Here is a 22,956-nt window from a genome sequence, read left to right as displayed (position 1 = left end):
GCATCAAGCTGGTCAGTGGCGTGCTGCCCAAGCAGACCTGGTCGTCGCTCTGAGCGCAGGGCCCTTGCTCATCTTCCTGCCTAGTGCCCTGGGTTCTCTGAGCTTTGACTGGAAGAAGCGTTTCCTGTTAGGTGGTTGGTGAAGTCTCTTGCTGGTTCTGTGGGTACAGAAACGATTGCTGGCAGGAATTTCTGCAGATTGGGTGTACCAGGAAGTGGGGTGCTGCAAGCTGGCAGCATGTACCTGGCCAGGGGTCTGGGCAGTCTCTCCCCTGGAATGTCTCCCCAGGAGGACCGGGTCCTGAGTGGGTCTGCCTATGGCCTGGATGTCTGTGTACCCCTCTCCTTTTGTGATTCCATGTCTCCCTCTGGTACTTATAATATACTATCACTGGATTTAATCTGTATATAATCTGTACTATACTATCACTGTGGTAATTATACTATCACTGGATATCTGTACTAATGTGAATGTCCACAGCAGGAGGCTGCTTGTAATTCCTGTGGTACTTGGGAGGCTGAGACAGGAGGATTGCAGGTTTGGAGGCCAGCCTCAGCAAGTTAGAGACCCTCTACTTAGCAAAAACCCTCTTTCAAAATAAAAAGGACTGCGGGTGTCTCTTGGAAGTAGAATGCTCCTGGGTTCAATTCCCAGTACCATAAAAAAGGGGCCCCACTGTGGCCTGACAGGATGGGGTGAATGACCAGGCAGCCAGACCTGGCAGTGGGGGGGGGGTCAGTGGGTGCTGACCTTTGAAGCCTTAGTTGGTGACCGGCTGATTGATTTTCTCCGAGTGTCTGAAGGCAGCTGGCTTCTGGTTTCTTAACTAGTACTTGTGGTTCAGCCCTGGGATGTCCTAAAGGGAGGATTATAGAAAAGGGGTGTTTTGATGGTGTAGAAAGGAATTCCAAGCACTTGTTCAGACGCCCCAGGAGGCAGGTGGCTTTTAAAGTCGGTGGGTAGGGGGCTGCTGGAACACTCCCAGCTGAGTGACTGTCTGTAGCAACTGAAGGTCTAGGGCTTTGAAGAAGCACTGACAGCTGAGGTTAGCGGCGCCCGCCTTCTCATGCCCATCCTGGGTGGTGCGGGGCCTTTCCAAGGCCCAGGATCCGCAGGCTCGGAGGGGGAGGCACAGGGCACTGGAATCCAAAGGCCCCTCCTACCCCTGCGGCTGGTCTCCTGCCCCATCCTCTGTCCCCGGAGCCTCTCAGGCGCTCTGCATTCACCAGGCCTGATGACAGCCTCAGTTTCCTGCTAGGAGGCCCCGTGATGGTCAAAACACAGAAAACTTTGTGTCCTCCTTTGCGCTTTCAAAACGGGGCAGCCACAGGGCTGCAGAAATGTAAACTCTTCTTCCTCCACCGGGCTTGAGGCCGCCTTCTTGGGGTACTCGGGAAGGCAGTTTGGGGTCTCCCTGCCTTGGGGGGAGGGAGGGCTGCCCGTCTCCAGCCTTCCCAGACCGCTTGATTTCTTTATTTTGCCGAAATTAAGATAAATGTGTTTTCTTTGGAAACCAAATCTCTAACCAGAATCTACAAGGAGAGAGAAAGAGACAGACAGACAGACAGACAGACAGACGAGAGAGAGAGAGAGAGAGAGAGAGAGAGAGAGAGAGATGGAGAGAGAGAGATGGAGAGAGAGGTGTTTGTTTCTCTACTGTATTTTGCTGACATGAACCTGAAGCCAAGGCCCTGAATACCCCACTCCACGTCAGTGTTTGAGAAGTAGACTTTCGGGGCTTCACCAATGCACCAAAGTTCTCACGATAAGCCCCCTTCACCCTCCCCAGTTGGAACCCCATTGGGCTAGTACTTAGGGAACTATTTCTGGTGTGTGCACGTACGTGGTAGAGCAGGACAAGGTTCAAACAGTGAGTTAAAGTAGTTGTTTGTTCATTTTGACCTTTATGATCGCCAACAAGTAATGTTTGTAATACATGTGCTACTCACATTTGGAATATTAGAACATCTTGGGGGAAATTTTTTTTTTGTGTGGTACTGGGGTTCCTGGAAGCCTTCTACCTCCAGGCTACACTCCCAGACCTATTTTATACTTTTTATTTGGTAACACGGTCTCCTAAGCCAGCGCGCGCGGCTGGCTTTGAACCTGCGCGATCCTCCTGTCTCCGCCTCCCAAGCGTGGGGATGACAAGCGTGCGCCACCATGCCTGGCTTGGGAAAAAAAAATTTTAAAGGTATTGAGAAGGGAAGGTATTGTTTTATTTGTTTTTTTCTTAATACATGAATATCAAATAAAATTATTAAAATATTTAAAAAATATTTGGTGTAAAAACACAAATAAACAAAATTTGTCCTGCGAAAGTCTAGTGAATTGTTGATGAATATCTGCTTTTAATCATAACAGTTCAACATGATTATTGACAGACCATCTTCTCCCTTTCTTTCTTTCTTTCTTTCTTTCTTTCTTTCTTTCTTTCTTTCTTTCTTTCTTTCTGTGGTACTGGTGGTGGAACCCAGAGGCTTTCTACCTCTAAGCTATACTTCTAGACCTATTTTATATTTTATTTGGAAACAGGGTCTCACTAAGTTGCCGAGAGCCTCACTGAGTAGCTGAGGCTGGCTTCGAACCTGTGTAATCCTCCTATCTCAGCCTCTCAAGCACTGGGATTACAAGCGTGCACCACCAGGCCCGGCTTTTTCTGTTGTATTGTGGTCTACTGCGGCCTTGCCCTGATGCCATTTTTTGTCTCTTTTGACATTTAATACCCATTTTTCTATTTTTTATGGGCTAAATTAAGTTTAATATGCATATTTAAACCAGGCATGGCTCACGCTTATAATCCCAGTACTTGGGAGGCTGAGACAGGAGGATCACAGGTTCGCGGCCAGCCTCAGCTACTTAGTAAGGCCCTCCGCAACTTAGACCCTGTTTCAAAATAAAGAATAAAAAAGTAGGGCTGGAGGTGTCGCTCAGAGGTAGATAGCCCCTGAGTTCAATCCCCAGTACTGCAAAAAAGAAAAACGAAAAAGAAAAAATCCCCCCCAAAATTTAATTCTAATTTTTTCTGAGATTAGTCAAATTTTTACTCTCTCTGGAATAACTTGAGGACTGAGAATGCTTTCCCTCCAGTTTTTTTCCCATCTCGTGTGCCATTATTACGCACATCATGCTTATTCTGTTATGATTTCCTTTTCATTCCTCAAGTTAGATGTTTTCACAGTGTATGGCCGGCATGGGCTCAGATTTTATCTACATGTTTATCTTTTTCTTTGTGCCCATCCCTTCTTGATTAACCTCATAATTTCTTTTTTTTATTCTTTATTCTAAAACAGGGTCTCACTGAGTTGCAGAGGGCCTCACTCAGTAGCTGAGGCTGGCCGCGAACCGCGATCCTCCGGTCTCAGCCTCCCGAATGCTGGATTACATGGATGCGCCACCACGCCTGGCTGCGTCTTCAAATCCTTTTTTTTTTTTTTTTTCAGTACTGGGGATGGAGCCCAGGGGCATTCTACCTCTGAGCTATATCCCTAGCCCTATTTTTTTATTCTTTATTTTGAAACAGGGTCTCACTGAGTTGCACAGGGCCTCACTAAGTAGCTGAGGCTGTCTTGACCCCTCCTCATTCCATTTCCCCATCTGGACTTGAGTTAGACGGTCCTGAACCTGGTCCCCTGCTCTCTTCTCCCCGCTGCCCGTCAAGTTTCCCTCTGTGTATCTGAGTGTCGCGTTCCGTGTGACTTCTTTAGCCGGTGTTTCCCATGTCTCCAGCTACTCATGACAGTCACTTCTAGAGGTTCTGCCTTCTATTTTCTAGAATCTTATTGGGCAAGCTGAAAAACCGTGGACCATTAAATTCCTTATTTAAATATGCTTAAAGACATGCTTACCACCATCACCTTCTGTATCTAATTTCAGTATCTGCTGTCTCTGTGCGTCTGTCTGTTTCTGGACCTACATCGTCTCTTCCATGACAGTTTTTTTTTTATTTTCTTATCACAGGTTCAGAGAGTCCTGAAATCAGGATGAAATCACTTCAAAGCTGGTTCCTTGCCCTCAACCCAAACACTCGTGTGGCTTAATGTTAAGAAAAGTCAGAACATTGTTCTCTGCTCCAGCATAGGAAAGCCAATCTTTGTGGATGTTTCATCTGTTTTTTTTTTATACTTGCTCAGTTTATAGTACTTTAAGAAAAATATTTAGTACTTTAGCCTAATGTACATCTTATTTATTTATTTATTTATTTAGTGGTACTGGGGGTGGAATCCAGGGGCATTCTACCTCCGAGTGACACCCCCAGTCCTATTTTTATTTTGAAATAGGGCCTCACTAAGTTGCTGAGGCTGGCCGTGAACCTGCGGTCCTCCTGTCTCAGTCTCCCAAGTATTAGGATTACGAGTGTGTCTCTTTTATTTTGAAACAGAGTCTCACTAAATTGCAGAGGGTCTTGCTAAATTCCTGACGTTAGCCTCTAACCTTTGGTCCTCCTGTTTCAGCCTCCCAACTACTGGGGTTACAGGTGTGCACAGGCCTAGTACTGGCAACCTTAAATTCTCGTGAATTTAAGCAACTTCATCTAGAATGAGGTGACAATCTTCCCCTTCCCCCATTGCTCTGCACAGACCCAGAATGCCGGGCAGAACCCCATTTTTATCCCTCTTGGAGGTGTTATTATTTGAAACGTAACGGATGAACAAACAGGGATAAAAGCGACTTTTGGATAAAAGTTTATAAAGACCATTAACGGCCAGGATTTGGGGGCTGGTTCTGAGAAACGTGATCCTGTGATGAGTGGGTGAAGGGTGATGGAGGCGAGAGTGTTTCTTGTTGAGCGTTCCTCTGCCATGGTATCGCTGGACCTAGACACCTAGACTTTGTATTTTTAAAAGTTTTCAGTCAAACCGGGCGTGGTGGCTCATGCTTCTAATCCCAGTACTTGGGAGGCTGAGACAGGAAGATCCCGGTTTGCGGCCAGCCTCAGCTACTTACTGAGGCCCTCTGCAACTTAGTGAGACCCGGTTTCAAAAATAAAGAATAAAAAAACCAGGCTGGGGGTGTAGCTCAGAGGTAGAATGCCCCTGGGTTTCATCCCCAGTGCTGAAAAAAAAAAAGAATAAAAAAAAGGGCTGGGGGTGTACCTCCATCCAGCACCACACACACGCGCGCGCGCACACACACACACACACACACACACACACACAATTTCTCAGTCTTTTAGGTTCAGCATTTGAAGTGTTGGCTCTCTGTGTAGTCCGGTGGGTGCGCCAAGCCCCCTTCCTCCTCTGGAGAGGTGAGACCAATATGGTGGCAACATGGTGAGGGAGGTCACTTGTGATGGGGGCTCAGGACAATGGCGGGGAAGCCTGGGCTTCCGGTATTTCAAGGCTGAGGACTCAGCTCCTCTTTGAGGTGCGATGTTCTGCCCTCTGCCCCAAATGGGATGTGCGTGTCTCCAGCAGTGACAGCTTTTTGAACACTAAGGAACAGTTCATCTTTGTGTCATTTCATACGGCTTTGGATGATTCACGGGGGAACCTCCTGGTATCCTTTGCCTACCTGGAAGAGGCCCCGGGTCTTAGATTTAGAGAACTTCATACTAAAAGCTATTAGGATCACGTCAACTTTGGCGTGGGCGGCGCGGCAAGTCAGCCGCATGTTTTCTTGTCCCGCTTTGGGGCCGAGGGACTTATTCTCAGCCAAGGCAATGACAGCTCACGTGTCGGCCAGTACTAAATATGTGAAAGGGAGGCGACCGGCCGCCTGTCGGTTCCCGGGGGATGGGCCTTCCCGCCACCACCTGCGGACCCCGCAGCGCGGCCTTCTTCCTGACAGTTCCGCTCATCTGATCCAAAAACGCGAACATGTTCCCCATTCTGTCTTCCAACTCTTTGCTAAGAATATTTTGGCAATCAGATGCTTTAAAAAAAAAAAACAACAAAAATTCCAAGTGTTTATCGGCCTCACCTTCTGTTCCTGGCTTTTCTGTGGCGAGGGATGCTCGGCTCCAAACCCCGGCTGCCTGGGCACTTTGCCCTCCAGCCGGGAGCCCCAGGCAGCTGCCAGCTTGCCAGGTCTCTGGCAGTGCTGGGTCCTTCCACCCTGGCATTATTTCCAAGCACTCCTCTCCAGAACAGGCTATGACACCTGTCCATCACTGTTCTGGGACAAGGGGTCCCTGGTCAAATAAGTTGGGGAAATAATTCCTGAGTTAAGTAAATTCGATTGCTACAGAATTTCTAAAATATCTTGATTCCAAATAGGTACACAGGACCGTGAACAGTGTGCTCAGAGCCAGATAGCGCGCCACCCTTCTCCAGCCTTGCTGGTGCAGAATCCCCCTTTCATGAGCACGTCCCAAATGTACATTTATATGATACATACATAAAATATACATATGCATATATATCTATACCCATATACATTATAATACATACATATATATTTGTGTGTATGTGTGTACTGGAGATTTAACCCAGGGGCATTTCACTTCTAAGCTCACCCCAGGCCCTATTTATTTATTTATTTATTTGTTTGTTTGTTTATTTATGGGGATTGAACCCAGGGGCATTTGTTTCTGAGTTAGATCCCCCCAGCCATATCTTTATTTTTATTTTTATTTTGCTGTGGTACTGGGGATTGAAACCAGAGGCATTCTACCTCCAAGTTATACCTCCAGGCTGATTTTATTTCTTATTTGGAAACAAGATCTCGCCAGGTTGTTGAGATCCTCACTAAGTTCCTGAGGCTGGCTTCAAACCTGCGAACCTCCTGTCTCAGCCTCTCAAGTACCGAGATGATAGGCGTGTGCCAACACGCCTGGCTTTTTATTTTTATTATTTTTATTTTATTTTATTTTTGGTGGTACTGGGAATGGAACCCTTCTACCTCGGGGCTACACTCCCAGACCTATTTTATATTTTTGAAACAGGGTCTCTTTAAGCTAGCACGGCTGGCTTCGAACCTGTGCGATCTTCCTGTCTCTGCCTCCCAAGCGCGGGGATCACAAGCGTGCGCTACCATGCTCCGCTTTTTATTTTTATTTTGAAATGGCCTTTTGCTAGGTCGCTGAGAGTCCCCCTATTTCCTGTGGCTGTCCTCTAGCCTGCAATTCTCCTGTCTTGGCCTCCCAGGTACTGGGATTACAGGCGTGCACCAGCACACCCGGCCTCCCGAGCATAGCACGGGGAACCAGTGTGCTGTCGGGTGCACGGGGAAGGTGGCAGCCTGATACCAGGAAGGTTGGAGTGAGGTGTGCACAACTCTTAGGTGTGCCGATACAAAACAAGTGCTAGGCACTGCCTTATACAACTGTAGGTATTTCTTACAGAATGCAGTAGCCTTCACTTTTGAAAATTTAATATAATTGGGATGGAGAGCTCGGTGGTGGGGGGCGTGCTTAGCAGGTACAATCCTTGGCACCAAAATTAAGAAAATACAAAATTAAACAGAATCATACTTGAAATTGCAAGGAACTCTCAGGTTTCTAGGATTCGTGTGTGTGTGTGTGTGTGTGTGTGTGTGTGTGTGTGTGTGAGAGAGAGAGAGAGAGAGAGAGAAAGAGAGAAAGAAATTGAGATGGATGGAGTCCAGGGGTGTTCTAGCTCTGAGCTACACCCCCAGCCCTGTTTTATTTATTTATTTATTTTTATTTTGAAACAGGGTCTCACTAAGTTGCTAAGGCTGGCTGAGAACCTGCGATCCTCCTGTCTCAGCCTCCCAAGTAGGGAGATTACAGGCGTGCGCCACCACACCCGGCTCGCTGCTGGTTTTCTGTGCCTACCTGTTTACTTTGGGAACTAGTGTACATGCTTTCTGCTAGCTCTAGGATTAGTCACTTAACCCCCTTGAGCTGGGCGCGGTGGCGCACGCTTGTGATCCCAGTACTTGGGAGGCTGAGACAGGAGGATCACAGGTTCTCAGCCAGCCTGAGCCACTCTCTGAGGCCCTCTGCAACTCAGTGAGATCCCATTTCAAAATAAAAGATAGGGCTGGGGATGTAGCTCAGAGGTAGAATGCCCCTGGGTTCAATCCCTAGCTCTTCAAAAATAAAACAAAAATAAAAAATACTCCTGGATAGATTTCTTCTTTAATAAGGATTATCATAATATATTCCTTTTTGAAGAAATTTGTTTTATTAAGAAAAAGAAAAAACAACAACGGATAAAAACAAAAACAAAAACACAGCAAGACAGACCAATGTGAAAAATATAGCAAAAAGATTCCTAACAAGCCATATCTACTCAAGCATTTTGTAAAAAGGAAAAGTTGGATATTACTTTGCAGTTTCCTATCACAAAATTTCTTTCACGTTATCCTGAGCAAGAATCATTCTGATTGTAATTGAAGAATCACAGCCCCCATCACTAAGAACGTCAAGAGATGGCCGCCCGCCTTTCCGGTGACGTCATGCTCTGTCCTTACTGGCCCGGTGGTGGCTTTCTCAGCAAAGGCCAATTTTGGACCCGTGGGGCGAGTAAAATTTAAAACACCTCCTAGTATGCTTCTCATCATAATGGTCTCATCTGAGAACGATCAGGCCTTGCTAAAGCAAAGGCATTTCCCTAATCTCTGTGGTGACGTTGCATTTGGAGAGAATTTGGCAGTGATGTTGGGTAGCCCATCAGCCTTGTCCAGGTCTTTACTAACCCATGGAGCCCCATCCTCCCACATGCGGCACGGCTCCAAAATCTTAAGCTGAGGAACACATATTCCACTTGGGGTACCTTTTAAAGTAAATTTTACATTAAGGAACTGTTCTTTTGAGAAAAGGAATAGGTGAGTGATTTGAGTGTTTTGAAAACGTATGTATTTCCACATATAAGTATATGACAATATATATATATAAAAACATATAACTCCCGGTTATGGTTTCCAAATAATTTTTTCCCCCCCGGTACTGGGGATGGAAGCCAGGGGCATCCTACCTCCGAGCTATACCCCAAGCCCTATTTTTTATTCTTTATTTTTGTTGCAGGGGATAGGTTGGGGGGGGGGAAGGTACGTGGTGTGTAGTAACCCCCCACCACCACCAGACACACAGAGACAAACAGAAAAACCGTGGATTCTTGTCCTAAGCTATGAATAAGTATTCATCGCTTGGACAGCTGCTGCAGATTTAAAGAAGTTTATTAAAAAGTTAGAAATATAGAGATAGTTACAGCCCTGTGCCGGAGCAAGGCACAGGGGGGCAATTCGAACGAAAATGCCAACGAACTCCAGTTTACTGAATTTTTATCCTGTCTAAGTCCAGCAGGTCCCTCTGATTTTTGGAGATCATGTTACACCTTATCTCCAACCCCGGCTCTGCTTCTGTTATCTCTCCAGCCGAATTTATGGCCTAAAGGGGGAGACATCTCTGTCTCCAAACACAGGCCCAGATTTATAGCCGGAGAGGGAGGCATCTCTGTCTCCAGACACAGGCTTTTACCTTTCGTCTTCTCCCCCAAAATGTGTTAAATTGTTCTTAGGAATGCAAGGACATGTTAGCTAACCCTGGCTTTCTTAGTAAAGAAGACATATTTCAAGATTGGACATCTTTCCCAGTATTGACACATTAATACATTTTAAACTCTCTTCCCAATACCAGTACAATTTTGAAACAGGGTCTCGCTAAGTGCCAAAGGGCCTCACTAAATAGCTGAGGCCGTCTGCGGACCTCGATCCTCCTGTCTCGGCCTCCCAAATGCTGGGATGACAAGCGTGCGCTGCCACGCCTGGCTCTCCAAACCAATTTAATGCATGTGTGTCAACTACATCACGGTATTTGCTGAACAAAAAACTTGGGAGCCGACAAGTGACCTGGCATTGCAGTTTACACCGGAAAGACCAGACGTGCTAGGAGAGGCCTCGGACTCTAGGCCTTGCCGTCTGGCTCCTGGGGGCTTCTGGGCAGTGGGTGACCTGAAGTGGTTTAGCAGCCCCGAGACCTCGAGCCTCAGCCCACACCCCCTGGATGATTTATTTTCCCTGGGAGAAGGCTTTCAGATGCGCCATTAGCTTTGTTTCTAGGGTGACGATGCCAACACAGGCTTTAGGTGATTCTTTCCACTGTGGGTTTTTGGGGAAAGATTTTAATTTCTTGATAGTCCACAATGAATTATCACGTGTGTGTGTGTGTGTGTGTGTGTGTGTGTTTTACTGGAGATTAAACCTCCAATCTGTGTTTCTCTGGTCTCAGCCTCCTAAGCCCTGGGGTTACAGGCGTGAGACACCGTCGGGGCTAGCTGTGTGCCTTTTTAATAAAAGCAGTTAGCCAGGCACTGAAAAATTACATTCTTTTGGATTTGGAAAAATACTTCCCTTTCAGTTCAGACCATTCCGGCCTGTTTGCATTTCACATCTGGAAGCCCGCGGGGAGCCCCCCTTCCATGGCAGGGGAGCGGGGCCTGGTCCTCCCAGGGCGCCTGCGCAAAGCCACCCAGACTTGTTTACATCGCCTGGAGGTTTGAGTAGAGGGCTGTGGGGTGTGTGTGTGTGTGTGTGTGTGTGTGTGTGTGTGTGTGTTCATTCTTCCTGGGCTGGGGTTGAAGCTGAGGGTCTGCCTTCTTTGTGGGTTGGGGAGGGGGTCTTCCTTCCTGCTGGGCCTTGGCTGACCCCCACCAGTTTTCCAGAAAGCTGACCTGAACCTTTTCTGTGTAGGAGGGAAGCTAGCTGCTGCGCTCTGGGATGGAGAAGTTTTTCTCAAGGAGAAGAGAATCAATTTCCAAACAGGCCGGGGGGCTGGCCCTGGGTTGAGGGGCGCCCCTGGTGCGCTGCTGGCGGATTTTTCCACAGGGTTGCAAGGGTCTACACCTGCTAAGTCTTTTTTTTTTTTTTTTTTTTAATATGTGTGTAGTACTGGGGATTGAGCCCAGGGACATTCTACCTTCAAACTACACCCTCAGCCCTTTTTATGTTATTTGGAAATGACATCCGACAAAGTTGCTGACAACTTCATTAACTTGCTGAGTCTGTCTTCTAACCTGCAATCCTCCTGTCTCAGCCTCCCTAGTCCTGGGATTACGAGCCCAGCTCCTGCTGAGTCTTAAAAGGGTGTTGAGTTATTTTGTGAGCCTGAGGGTCCTGCCCAGTGTGCTGTGGTCCAGGAAGGTTAATTTCTGTGTCCCCCTGGGGCATTCTGCCCCCACCCTTAGGACAGTCATCTGGGCTGAGTCTGTTGACTGACACTTTGGGTTCTGATGGGACCTCTGTCTTTGGACATAGGTGACAGGGCCTGGGGATGTGGGTGTCTTGGGGACAGAGCCCCAGGAGGTTTTGAGGGGATCTGAGGGCCCCAGCAGTGTACCCTGCAGGAAAGGCGATTTTATGGCATCGAAGCTACAAAATGCATTTGCGGTTCTCCTGACACAGGACGAGAAGGGAGGCCAGGGAACTTTTCATGAGCCTCCCTGCCTGCCCCAGAGCTGTACCTCTGACCTGGTGGCCGTCGTGGGGAGCACCGGCCCACTGATGACCACTGTGACCCCCACAGCCTGTCTCAGCCTCCAGACCTGGGCCATGACGCTGGCGTATACACAGCGTTTGTGTGCATGGATATGGTACTGGGAATGGAGACCAGGGTTGGCCCTCTACTACTGAGCTACCTCTCCAGCCTTTTGAAACAGGGTTTCTCACCCAGGCTGGCCTTGAATTGAGATCCTCCTGCCTCAGCCTCCTGAGTAGCTGGGATTGCAGGTGTGTGACACCCCAGTCCGGCTGCACAGATTTTGAAATCAGAAGGATGTGGTCGCCTGCCCGCTGCTGCCACCTAGTGGCCCAAATTTCCCTTTGCAAGGCCCGGTTTCCTCTGTAAAAAGGAGTTGGGTAGGACCCTGGGAGATCCTGGCTGCAGGACACTGAGCTGCTTCTCCAGAGCTTAGGGACTATGTTGGTTTTTTTTTTTTTTTTTTGTGGTGGAGAGCTGGATGGGGGAGGCCAGAAGCAACGATGGGCACTTGTGCACTTGTGCACACACATACACATACGTGTATAGCAAAGACTACATCAAGGCTCATAATCCTTTTCTGACAGAAATCCCCAAGTTTCTCATTGGCTTACTGATTGCCCTCAATGAACTCTTGATTCATTAGCTTTAGTTTTTGTTAACTTTTCTTTTGTGGCGCTGGGTCTTGAACCCAGAGGCGCTCTACCTCTGAGCTGCACCCCTAGCCTTTGGGGGTTTTATTTTCGCAAAAGGGTCTCAGTTGCCGGGGGTCTCACCAAGTGTGTGAGGCTGGCCCAGAACCTGCGATCCTCCTGTCTCTGAGCCACACCCCCATCTCTATTTTATTTTTTATTTTGAAAGAGGGTCTCACTAAGTTGTTGAGGTCCTTGCTAAATTGCTGAGGCTGGCCTCAAACCTGCCATCCTTCTGTCTCAGCCTCCCTAAGTACTGGGATTACAGGCCTATGCCGCCATGCCCGGCATCAACATAATGTTTAAAGCAATTAATCTTTTTATTTTTAATATGCTCTTATCGGTATACTATGGTCTCACATCATAATGTAAGTCATGTTGATAGTGACATATGCGAGTAGCCTTTAAAAAAATCTTAGCCGGGCGTGGTGGCGCACGCTTGTAATCCCAGCGTTCGGGAGGCTGAGACAGGAGGATCGCAGTTCGCGGCAGCCTCAGCTACTGAGTGAGATCTCTACAACTCAGTGAGACCCTGTGCCAAAATCAAGAATATAATAGGGTTGGAGGTGCAGCTTGGAGGTTGAATGCCTCTGGGTTTCATCCTTAGTACCGCAAAAAAAAAAAAAAAATTAAAAAAAGAGGGAACTTTCCCTTTAGTGAAAAAGTAAAGCCGAAGTCATGCCTTGTCTCTTCACCCTCGCAGGCCTCTACCCTGTGGATATTTTGGAAGATGACTCCGAGGGGCACCGGGAAGCGACCCTAGCATATTATGCAGCGCTTGGGGAGGGGGCTCCACCCTCGCCAGAGGTTTTCTCCCTGCCCACTGGGGAGCAGGTATGTTTCTCTTCCTTAGTGGAGAGTTCTGTCAAGTTTAATTTTATAAATAAATTAATTAGTAGTTAATTAATTTTGTGTTCCAAAATTTCTAGATTCAGAAAAACAAAACCAAAAATCTCCTGGAGTGAATGCTAAAATGATCCCATCCTGAGACACAGAAGGAATCATTGGATGGGGCTGTGGGGTCCATAGTATAAGTCTGGTGGTCCTGAGCAAGTGTCTTACCCTCTCCGATCTTGTTATTCTTTATTTTTTATTTCTTGCTACTAGGGGCTGAACCCAGGGGTATTTTACCTCCAAGCTACACCCCCAGCCCTATTTTTTATTCTTTTATTGAAACAGGGTCTCAGTAAGTTGCCCAGGGCCTCACTAAGTAGCTGGCCACAAAGCTACGATCCTCTAGTCTCAGCCTCCCAGGTACTGGGCTCACAGGCCTGCGCCACCAAGCCTCGCTGGCTTCTTATTCTTGCCTGTAACTTTGGAACAGTAGGAGCACCTAGCTTGTAATGCTGGTCTGACGTTGAACGGAGCCACTGTGTAAAGCCCAGCTCGGCCTCAGTTTCTCCACTTGTAAGACGAGGGGGACTTTTTCACTTTGGTCTCTCAGGTTCGCTTTGGTCCTAATACTTTGTGTTCTGGAATGAGCCACGTGAGTCTTGGGCACTGATAACTTTCTGTGCATTTTGGTCCTGGAGACCACAGAGATATGGCGACTGTTCATTTGTTCAGATGGTTGGATCCGGGGGAAACTTTAAAATTGTTACTCTTAAGACTCATTTTTTTCAGGCGGGTGTGGTGGTTCCTGCTTGTAATCCTAGTCCTTGGGAGGCTGAGACTGAAGGATCACAGGTTCAAGGACGGCCTCAGCAATTTAGTGAGACTCAGCAACCTAGTGAGACTCTGTTTCCAAATAAAAAATAAAACTGGTCTGCGGATGTAGCTTGGGGGTAGACTGCCTCTGGGTTCAATTCTCGGTAACACAGAAAAAATTTGTTTTTGCATTATGTGAGAAAACAAGAAAAGACTTGAATCTTGGGCAGTATCTTCGTCATTTCTCCTTCTTTTGCATTTGATGCTGATCTGTTGAAAGAGACCGTTTTATTGTAGACGGGTAAGCTTTCACTCAGACCAGAGATGGCAGCTGTCCGGCAGACCGAGTTGGTGGAGGAAGACGGAGTTTTGTTTTACGTAGTGAAGTTGCTGCGGGGTTAATAGAAACAATGGTTTGTTCAGTCATAAACGGCGGCTTTCTTGTGCTTTTGACGATGGTAGTTCGCTGTCAAGTCACAGAACGCGTTTCTGTGGGTGACTTCCAGGTTCAGCTGTGGAGGCCGGTGGTGGTCCTTGCGCCCCCAGCGCCCCCTAGTGGCGCCATGCCAGGCACGAGCCCTGCTCCATCCGGGCTTGGTAGGGATGTAGGATGGGATTCAGGATGCTGAGTGGCCGGGCTGCGGAGTTGGGTGGACAACGGAGGGTACCAGGCGGTCCAAAAAGGGCGGCAAAATGCAGGAGCCAGCCCTGAAGTTCCTCGGGATGCGGTTTCCGTCATCTGCTTTGTATGAGGTTTATTTATGGATGGCACAGGAAAAAATAGACCTAGTGAATGAATAAAACTAGTGTTATTAATAAAAATATAAAATTAGGCTAGCACTATCATTTGCTTGTTTATGTTTTTGGTGCTGAGGATTGAACCCAGGAACCTTCTATTTCTGAGCTACAACCCCAACCCTGTTTTTATTTTTTAATTTTGAAAGGGGGTCTTGCTAAGTTGCCGAGATTGACTTTGAACCTGTGATCCTCCTCCTGTCGCAGCCTCCCAAGTACTGGGATTCTAGGTGCATGTCACCGCGCCTAGCTGGAGTTAGCTTGATTTACTGATAGAAATGCTGAGATGACTCTATACCTGTTTTCTTTTCCCTCTTATTAAACAGTTTCATGAAAACAGTCATTTGGCTTCCTATCACTTTAGTGGTTAATTAAGGCATAGGAGCAGTTCTGTACCAGTTAACACGCTGACATGGCGTTATAAAGGACGGTTTTGGACCCAGCATGGGGAAGTCTGGGCTAAGAAGCTGGAGGAGGGGAGCGATCCCAAGGGCACTTGGGAGCAGAGTAGGTGTTCATTCAGTTCTTGGCCAGGCGGCCAGGTGAACGGTGGTGGGGGTGGGTGGGAAGGTTGGCTGGGCAAGAGACGGAGAAGGACCTTTGCTGAATTCCCCTCATGGTGAGCTCGGAACAGGTGAAGTTTCCATTTATAAGTGGCCTGCATCTTGTTAAATTAACCTCTGTGTGACAGTGCTCTTTCAAACGAATATTGTGCTAATTAATTGTTCAGTGATTTTTTTCCTATGCCCTTAATACAGTGAGAGAATCAAATGGTTATTTTATTATTCTTTCAGGTTAAACTTGGAACTTCATCTGTTTGCTTTTGCACTCTGCACCGTGACGAGCCACGACATAAAATACTGGTTTTGGTTAATCCCCGGGACACAAAGGCAGGTCAGTAGTGATTAATGGGTGTGTGAATTTGCACATTCGTGTTTCTGGGGGATAGAAACTAAGTCCCTGCGTGTGCTGAGTAAGCACTCGACCACTGAGCTACACCTCCATCCCTGGACCTGGATTTTAAAAACAGGGATCCTGATTTTGTCCAAAGTGAGGCATGGAATGAACTGCCTAGGCATGGTGGTTATGCTCTTAGGTAGAATTTAAGAGAATATCAAGGCACAGTAATCCTAGTATTTGGGAGGCTGAGACAGGAGGGTCTCAGGTTCGTGGCCAGCCATCTTAGCTACTTAGTGAGGCCCTCTGCAACTTTGTGAGACCCTGTTTTAAAATAAAGATAAAAAATAGAGCCGGGCGTGGTGGCGCACGCTTGTAATCCCCGCGCTTGGGAGGCGGAGACAGGAGGATCGCACAGGTTCGAAGCCAGCCTCAGCTACTTAGGCTCTCGGCAACTTAGTGAGACCCTGTTTCCAAATAAAGTATAAAGTAGGTCTGGGAGTATAGCCCGAAAGTAGAAGGGCTTCCAGAAACCCCAGTACCACCAATAAATAAAAAATAAAAAAAGATAAAAAATAGGGTTGAAGGTGTAGCTTAGAGGTACAATGCCCCCAAGTTCAATCCCCAGTACCGCAAAAAAAAAAAAAAAAAAAAAAAAAAAAAAAATCAAGGCAGAGCATATGTAGTTTCAGCTTTTAGAGACCTGGTAGTCCATTATTATCTCTTGACATGCATATCTTTTTTTTTAAAATCTTTTTCTGATTCTAGTGCTCATGAAAAGACCTTGTGCATGCCAGACCAGAGCTCCACCACGGCTCGGCTCCACCCCGGCCTTGAATCTACCTCATTTATTTCCCTTTCTTTTTTCCACTGGTTCTAGGGATTGAAGTTCAGGGTGTTCTACTTCTGAGCTCTACCCCCAGATCTTCTTTTGAAGCAGGATCTCACTAAGTTGCTGAGGCTGGCCTCCGCCATCCCGCTCTTCTAGCCCCTCAAGTCCTGGGATCACAGGCGCGGCCCCTGCGCCCAGCTGTGATGCGTATACCTTTTTGTATATCTCACCTGCAGTGGCATTCGCCAGAGCTACTTTTGGGGATAGTACTTGCTGTTGTTTGTTTATTTATTTATTTATTTATTTATGTATTTATTTTTGGTACTAGGGATGGAGGCTTAGCAGTAGAAGTATTCTACTGCTAAGCTCTACCCTCCAGCCTGATTTTATTTTTTATTTGGAAACAGAATCTCACTAGATTGCTGAGAGCGTCCCTAAGCTGCCAAGGATGGCTTTGAACGTGTAGTCCTCCTGTCTCAGCCTCCCAAGTATTGGACTTACAAGCGTGCGTCACCACACCCAGCTAACACTTGCTAATCTTAACAGCACTGCTCAGAATTGCATGCACTGGGCACAATTATATTGTCCAGCTGTCACCGCCACCCTGTGAATTGAAGAGACCGTTCTTATCCCTCCTATAGAGGGAGACAGGCAGCTTCAGTGCTCAAGTCACTTGACTGAGGCCACAAAGCAAGAGCTGAGGAGGGGATTTTTTTTTTTTCTCAAGATGATGATTAGGAGGGGGTTTCATTTCCAGTGGTGAAGATTTTGGAATCTGTAAGCTATTAGTCTTCCTCTGCATAATAAAGAGACCGTCTCTGGCAGGCTTCTTGGGTGAGTCCTGGAGAAGGGGCAGAGCAGAGGCTTGGGTGCCGCTGGCCACGAGCCGTGTGAGGTTGGCAGGAGAGAAGGAAGGCCTGTTGGTCTGTCCTGAGCCCAGGGCACCCCGAGCCAAAGTGAGATGCCTGTTTCTAACTTGATGGGGCTCCCAGTTTAAATGTAACCTGATTTAGCAATTATCTCTTTTATTATACTTCCCTGTGTTTTACAGATTTCATAAAATGAGTATATGTTGGTTTCCTAATAAGAAGTAGTAATCAGTGCCAGGCATTATGGTGCACGCTTATAATACCAGCATGTGGGAAGCTGAGACTGGAGGATCACAAGTTCAAGGCCAGCCTCAGCAATGTAGCAAGACCCTGTCTCAAAATAAAACAAACAAACAAAAAAGGTCTAGGGTGTAGCTCAGGGGTAGAGCACTCCTGGGTTCAATTCCTAGTACCCCCCTAAAAAAAAAACCCATTTATAATTAGCTCTCCTTAAGTGAGGTGGTATCTGGCAGAAGTCTGAGATTACGGGTCTTAACTACAATTTGCGGGCGGCTCCTTCAGTTCCCTTGGAAGAAGACTCCTGCCTGCCCCCTGCCTGTCTGTCTGGGGCCTGTACTAAGAGGACAGTCCCGATTACCGCTTTGTGTCACGAAGCCCAGGGTGGCACCTGAATGTCCAGCTGTTTGGGATGTAAGACTATACTTTGTACTTCTCTTTATTTGCAAAATGGGCGCGAGGAGTCACCAACCTCATTCCCAAAGAGCCGTGACTACCTCAAACAGAGGGATGGTGATGACCTCCAGCCTTTGTCTTGGTTGAGTTTGCGACTCCATACCATGTTAGTCAATTAAAAGCTTTGCTCATAGGTGCCCCTTAGTGCTTAGAGGGTCAGAAACTAGAAGAGCATTGTTTGCCAATTTTTATGAAAACGCCCAAACACCAGCAGCTCCCTCTGAACCCCATTTAGGCATTTCACAATCTTCTGGATACAGACCTTTAACTCTAATTTGCATAATGTAAACATAGGACTGAGTCTTAGAAATCTGTTTCCCATTTGTACCGGACTTAATTTTTGGGTTGCTTTAAAGAATTCACCCTAATAAATATTAATAAGCTCTAAGAAATCTCACTACGGACCCCTCCTCGTATATGACAGCACTTTAAATAAAGTTTCCAAATGTTTTTTTGCTGCTGTGGGCTTCCATGTGTGCGACTGTGATTCTTCATGATTTAAGAAAAAAAAAAAAAAAAGCCCTCAGGTATCCTTGGAGCTTGGTGCTATTTAATCTGGTATTTAGAAGCGGGCACAAGTTCTTCCCCAAAAGCATGGCACATCTTGGGGCCTGAAACACGCGGCGCCTGCAGCAGCGATGCTCTCGGGGACACTCTTTGCCGCTTTGACAAACATGTCCCCTCACCCCTCGGCCGGCTCCTTTGTCATTCCCCCCAGTTCTGTCGGGAATGGCCAGCCACGCTTTTGGGGACATGTGTCTGAGTGGAAGCTGAAGGAATCAAAAGCTGTTTGATCAGCCCCTTGTAGGAGTTAATTATTGATGAGCTGCTTGAATCCATTACGGTAACTTCCCACAACCCTCTGAGCAAATGCAAAATATCCTGGAATTGAGAATTCCCCGAGGGCAGTTAATGTTCATGGCAGTCTGCTTAAAACATAAGGGATAAAGTGTTCCACCATAGTGAGCCTCTGTTTCGAAATTAAATAGATAAATAAATAAATAAATAAATGGGGTTGGGGTATTGCTCAGAGAGAGAATGCCCCTGAATTCAATTCCCTCCAAAAATGCCCCTGAGTTCAATCACTAAAAAAAAGAAACCTTTAATGCTCTTTTCTTAGAAGTGGGTTGAGAAGCAGATGCCCTGGTCCCTGCTGTCCCTGGATGTTTGTTCTTGACTTCTCTGAGTAGAGACAGTGTTTATGTTCCCTGAGGGAGCACAGCCAAAGGTGACCAAGAATATCCCTTCCTAGGCTCCCTTTGTACCTCTCGAGAGCCTTACCCTTCATTTATTTCTCCCCTGTATTATTTCCTTTATTTGTTAATTATTAATTAGTCTCAAGAGTTCACAAAGATTAAAAAATAGCTCTTCTCATCAGGAGATGTGGCCTTTTTCTGATCTTCAGTATTAAATCAGAACCACTTAGCCTAGACTTCAAGATCTCCCTTCTCATTTTCTGCTGTATCTGTAATGGGATGACCCCATTACATTACATTATAATCCCAGTACTTGAGAGGCTAAGACAGGAGGATTGTGAGTTGGAAGCCAGCCTCAGGAACTTAGTGAAGCTCTCTGCAACTTTGAATATGTTTCAAAGTAAAAAATAAAAAATAGGGCTGGGGGTGGATCTCAGAATGTCCCTGGCTTCAATCCCCAGTATCACACACAAAAATAAATAAATAATCAAATAAAAACTGGAGTGAAATCCTGGCTCTGTGAGCTGACCTGGAGTCCCAGATGAGCTATTTGGCCTCTCCGAGTTTCTGGTTCATCATTTGCAACATGGGCCATCTCACCTGCTCCCCAGGGTGGCTGAAGAATGAATCCGCTTGTGGAGAGGCGGGTTCCTCCAGGCAGAGTGTGGGCTCGGAACTGCCAGGACTCCCCCGTTCTTCCACCGTGGTCCCCTCGGCCTGTTCTTCCCTGTCTGTGTGTTGTGTTGGAGAAACAGAATTTCAGAGTGTGAGGCCTGCTTGTTCCCTGATGGCCAGACTCTTGTCAGGTGGGGCACTCTCGCTGGCAGGTTGAAGGTGGGCGCTCTGTGAGCAGGAAGGCCACCCCACAGACAGTGGAGTCCATTTCTAAGCATTCCTAGTCATGAGAAAGCTCTTCCTTCTTCCAATCCCAAACTGCCTCGTTGGGTGAATGCCCCATGGCCAGGGATGGGCTGTGGAAGAAGTCTTGGCGCAACCACAGGGAGTGCCGGCTGACAGGGGCCGCTAGAGAACAGCTGCCAGTGCCTCGGGCTGATAGAATGGAGCGAGGGCTGCTGTCCCGCTGTCCAGCACCGCTACAGCCCTTGGCTTGGCGACCTCTGATCAGGCCATGCCGCTGAAGCGGAAGCTGTTTACTGATGTGGAGAGCGGGGGCGATGAGGGCGCTGGAAGGCTGAGCCGGGTTTCAGGAGACTAGGGCTGCTTAGCCTCAGGGACGGGCGCAGGGGTCCAGAAGCTCCCGCCGAAAGTGTCACTGGGACCCGTGCTCACCAAGGTGATTCAGGCGGTGTAGCTGAATCCAGAAGGAGAAAAAGGGTGATCTCTGAAGTTTATTTCGATTCCAAATATGTCAATATTCCATTCTTCAATGTGTCATTTGTTTCCTTTGATACTGACGCGTTATTTTTTCCTCTTCTCTTCTCCCTCTTTCTCTTCCCCCTCCTCCTTTTTCTCTATTTATTTATTTTTGTGTGTGATACTGGGGATTAAAGCCAGGGGCTTTCTGAGATCCACCCCCAGCTTTATTTTTATATTTTACTTTGAAACATATTCAAATTTACATAGGGCTTCACTACGTTCCTGAGGCTGGCTTCCAACTCACTTGAGAGGCTGTCTTAGCCTCTCAAGTACTGGGATTATATACATGTGCCACCATGCCTGGCTTCTATTATTATTATTATTTACACTGGGGCATTCTACCTCTGAGCTATAACTCCAGCCCTATTTACCTTTTTTTTTTTTTGAAACAAGCTATCTCTAAGTTGCTGAGAGCCTCACTAATTGCTAAGACTGGCCATGAACCCATGATCCTCCTGTTGGTTTCAGCCTCCCAAGTACTGGGCTTACAAGCGTGTGCCACTACGCCTGGCTTAAAAAGAAAAGGTTTATTTTTTTATTTTTTATTTTTTTTTTGGCAGTACTGAGGTTGGAACGCAGGAACATTCTACCTCTGAGCTATGCCCCAGCCCTATTTTTTATTTTTCATTTTGAAACAGGGTCTACTGAGTTGCAAAGGGCCTCACTAAGTAGCTGAGGCTGTCTGTGAACCAGAATCTTCCTGTCTCAGCCTCCCATGAACTGGGATTGCAAGCGTGCGCCACCACGCCCGGGGAGGAAACTTTTATTTTAGCCCATAGTTTTGGAGGTTCCAGTCCCTGGATCTGGAGGACATGCTGCTTTTAAGCCCCTGGGAGGGAGCAAAACCACTCAATTCCAGCCAGTCAGGAAGCAAAAGAGAGAATCAGGGTCCCACAGTCCTTTTTGAAGGCGGGCCCTCAATGACCTAAAGCTCCTCACTAGGCCCCGCCTCTTAAAGGTCCCACTGCCTCCCAGGAGTGCTGAGAGTTAGGGACCAAGCCTTCAACCCATTCCAGATCCAAACTCCAGCTGTATTCAAAGCATTCCTTGGGGCCATGGTGGGAAGAGCCTGAATTTGGGAGTGGGTTAGATCTGAAGCCAGATCTTGGCTCTGCCCCTTAGAAGCGGGCACCCGTGGGAGTCTTGGGGTTTTGGCCTTTGAGCTCTATTGACCTGCCTTGCTCAGCAGTGTGGTCCTGCCCTCCCAGGGGAGCTTGGGAGAGATGCAGGCCCTGGGGCCCCAGAGCAAAACTGCTGCTGTGGACTGGCCTGGCGGGGAGGGAGGGGAGAGAGAGTGGGGAAGAGAAGACATGGGTTGAGGGAAGATGAGGGTGGGGAAGGGTTTGGCTCTGCTGGTGCTGGTGCTAATGACGCTGGGTCACTTAGAAGAAAAAAGATAGAGCCGGGCGTGGTGGGCCATGCCTGTAATCCCGGTGCTGGGGAGGCTGAGAGGAGCAATTTCCCAAGCTCCTCCTCAACTAAACAAGACTCTGATTTTAAAATAATTTTTCTAAAAAGGGCTTGGGGCTGTAGCTCAGAGGTAGAGAGTGTCCCTGGGTTCAATCCCCAGTATGACCACCACCCAACAATCAAACAAAAAAAACAAAAAAAAGCAAAACGTGGCGGCACGCACCTGTAATCCCAGTATTTCGGAGGCCGAGACATGAGGATTATAGGTTTAAGGCCAGCCTCGCCAATTTTGGGAGACCCTGCTTCAAAATAAAAAATAAAAAGGGCTGGGGGTGTAGCTTGGAGGTAGAATACCTGTCTCAGTCAATACATCGCTATGATTCTATATAACTCACCACACAGTTTAAAGCAAGGAGGCTTCGTTCGCTCACAGGGTTTGGAGATTTTAGTTTTAGTCCATGTGAAGCTGGGTCTGCAGAGTTCTGAGCATGTCAGCTGGAAGCAGGAAAAGAGGGAGGGCAGGGGGAGGAGGGGCTTTATATAATCCTCAGGGCCACGCCCCGGGCCCCTCCTTAGCATGCACCCCCACTTCCTACATTTCTTACTTTGCTACCTTGTTAGCAGGAGGGCTGGGGACACTTTAAATCCAAACCATTACAATGTCCTGGGCCTCGATCCTTAGTACCAAAACAATAAAAAAGAATAGGGTGACACTCTGCTTGAAGAGCCAAAGGGCCAGAGAACAGCGTGAAGAGCCTGAGCAGAAAGGTTCAGCAGGAGGGAAGGGAACCCTCGCGGTGGGACCCGGCCATCCCTGTGGGGACCTCACTCTGGAATGTTTGCTGCTGATGGGCGGGGTCATCCCCTGAGGCTGGTCTTCGCAGGTAGATTGTAAGGTCTCTAAAGGGAGTAGTTGCAGGTCCGCTGGTAATATGCTGCTTGGGAGGCAGAGACAGGCAGGTTCGAAGCCAGCCTCGCTGGCTTAGGAGACCCTGTTTCCAAATAAAATTATAAAAATAGGTCTGGGAGTGTAGCCCAGCGGTAGAAGGGTTTCCAGGAACCCCAGTACCACCAATAAATAAATAAATAAATAAATAAATAAATAAATAAATAAATAAATGGAGGGGTCGCCATCGCTTAGGCCTGCTGGGCTCTGCTGGGTGGGTGG

General features: G+C 47.4%; 1 protein-coding gene across 1 annotated transcript in view; it reads left to right on the top strand.

Annotated features, from left to right (window-relative positions):
• Positions 1-237: 237 nt before the first annotated feature.
• LOC308260411 (protein FAM169B-like) overlaps positions 238-22,956 on the top strand; it is a gene marked incomplete at both ends in the record, with an annotated part of 39,139 nt that continues 16,420 nt past the window's right edge. Inside the window, 4 exons of the mRNA XM_080691702.1 lie at positions 238-333; positions 11,359-11,476; positions 12,776-12,906; positions 15,309-15,408. Of these exons, the coding sequence (XP_080547828.1) occupies positions 238-333; positions 11,359-11,476; positions 12,776-12,906; positions 15,309-15,408 (445 nt within the window). The remainder of the gene's footprint in view (positions 334-11,358; positions 11,477-12,775; positions 12,907-15,308; positions 15,409-22,956) is intronic.

Source organism: Muscardinus avellanarius, assembly GCF_963383645.1.
Source record: "Muscardinus avellanarius genome assembly, chromosome: 3".
Lineage (NCBI taxonomy): Eukaryota > Metazoa > Chordata > Mammalia > Rodentia > Gliridae > Muscardinus > Muscardinus avellanarius.
The sequence above is the reverse complement of the archived record's forward strand: the minus strand, read 5'-3'. Positions and strand labels throughout refer to the sequence as shown.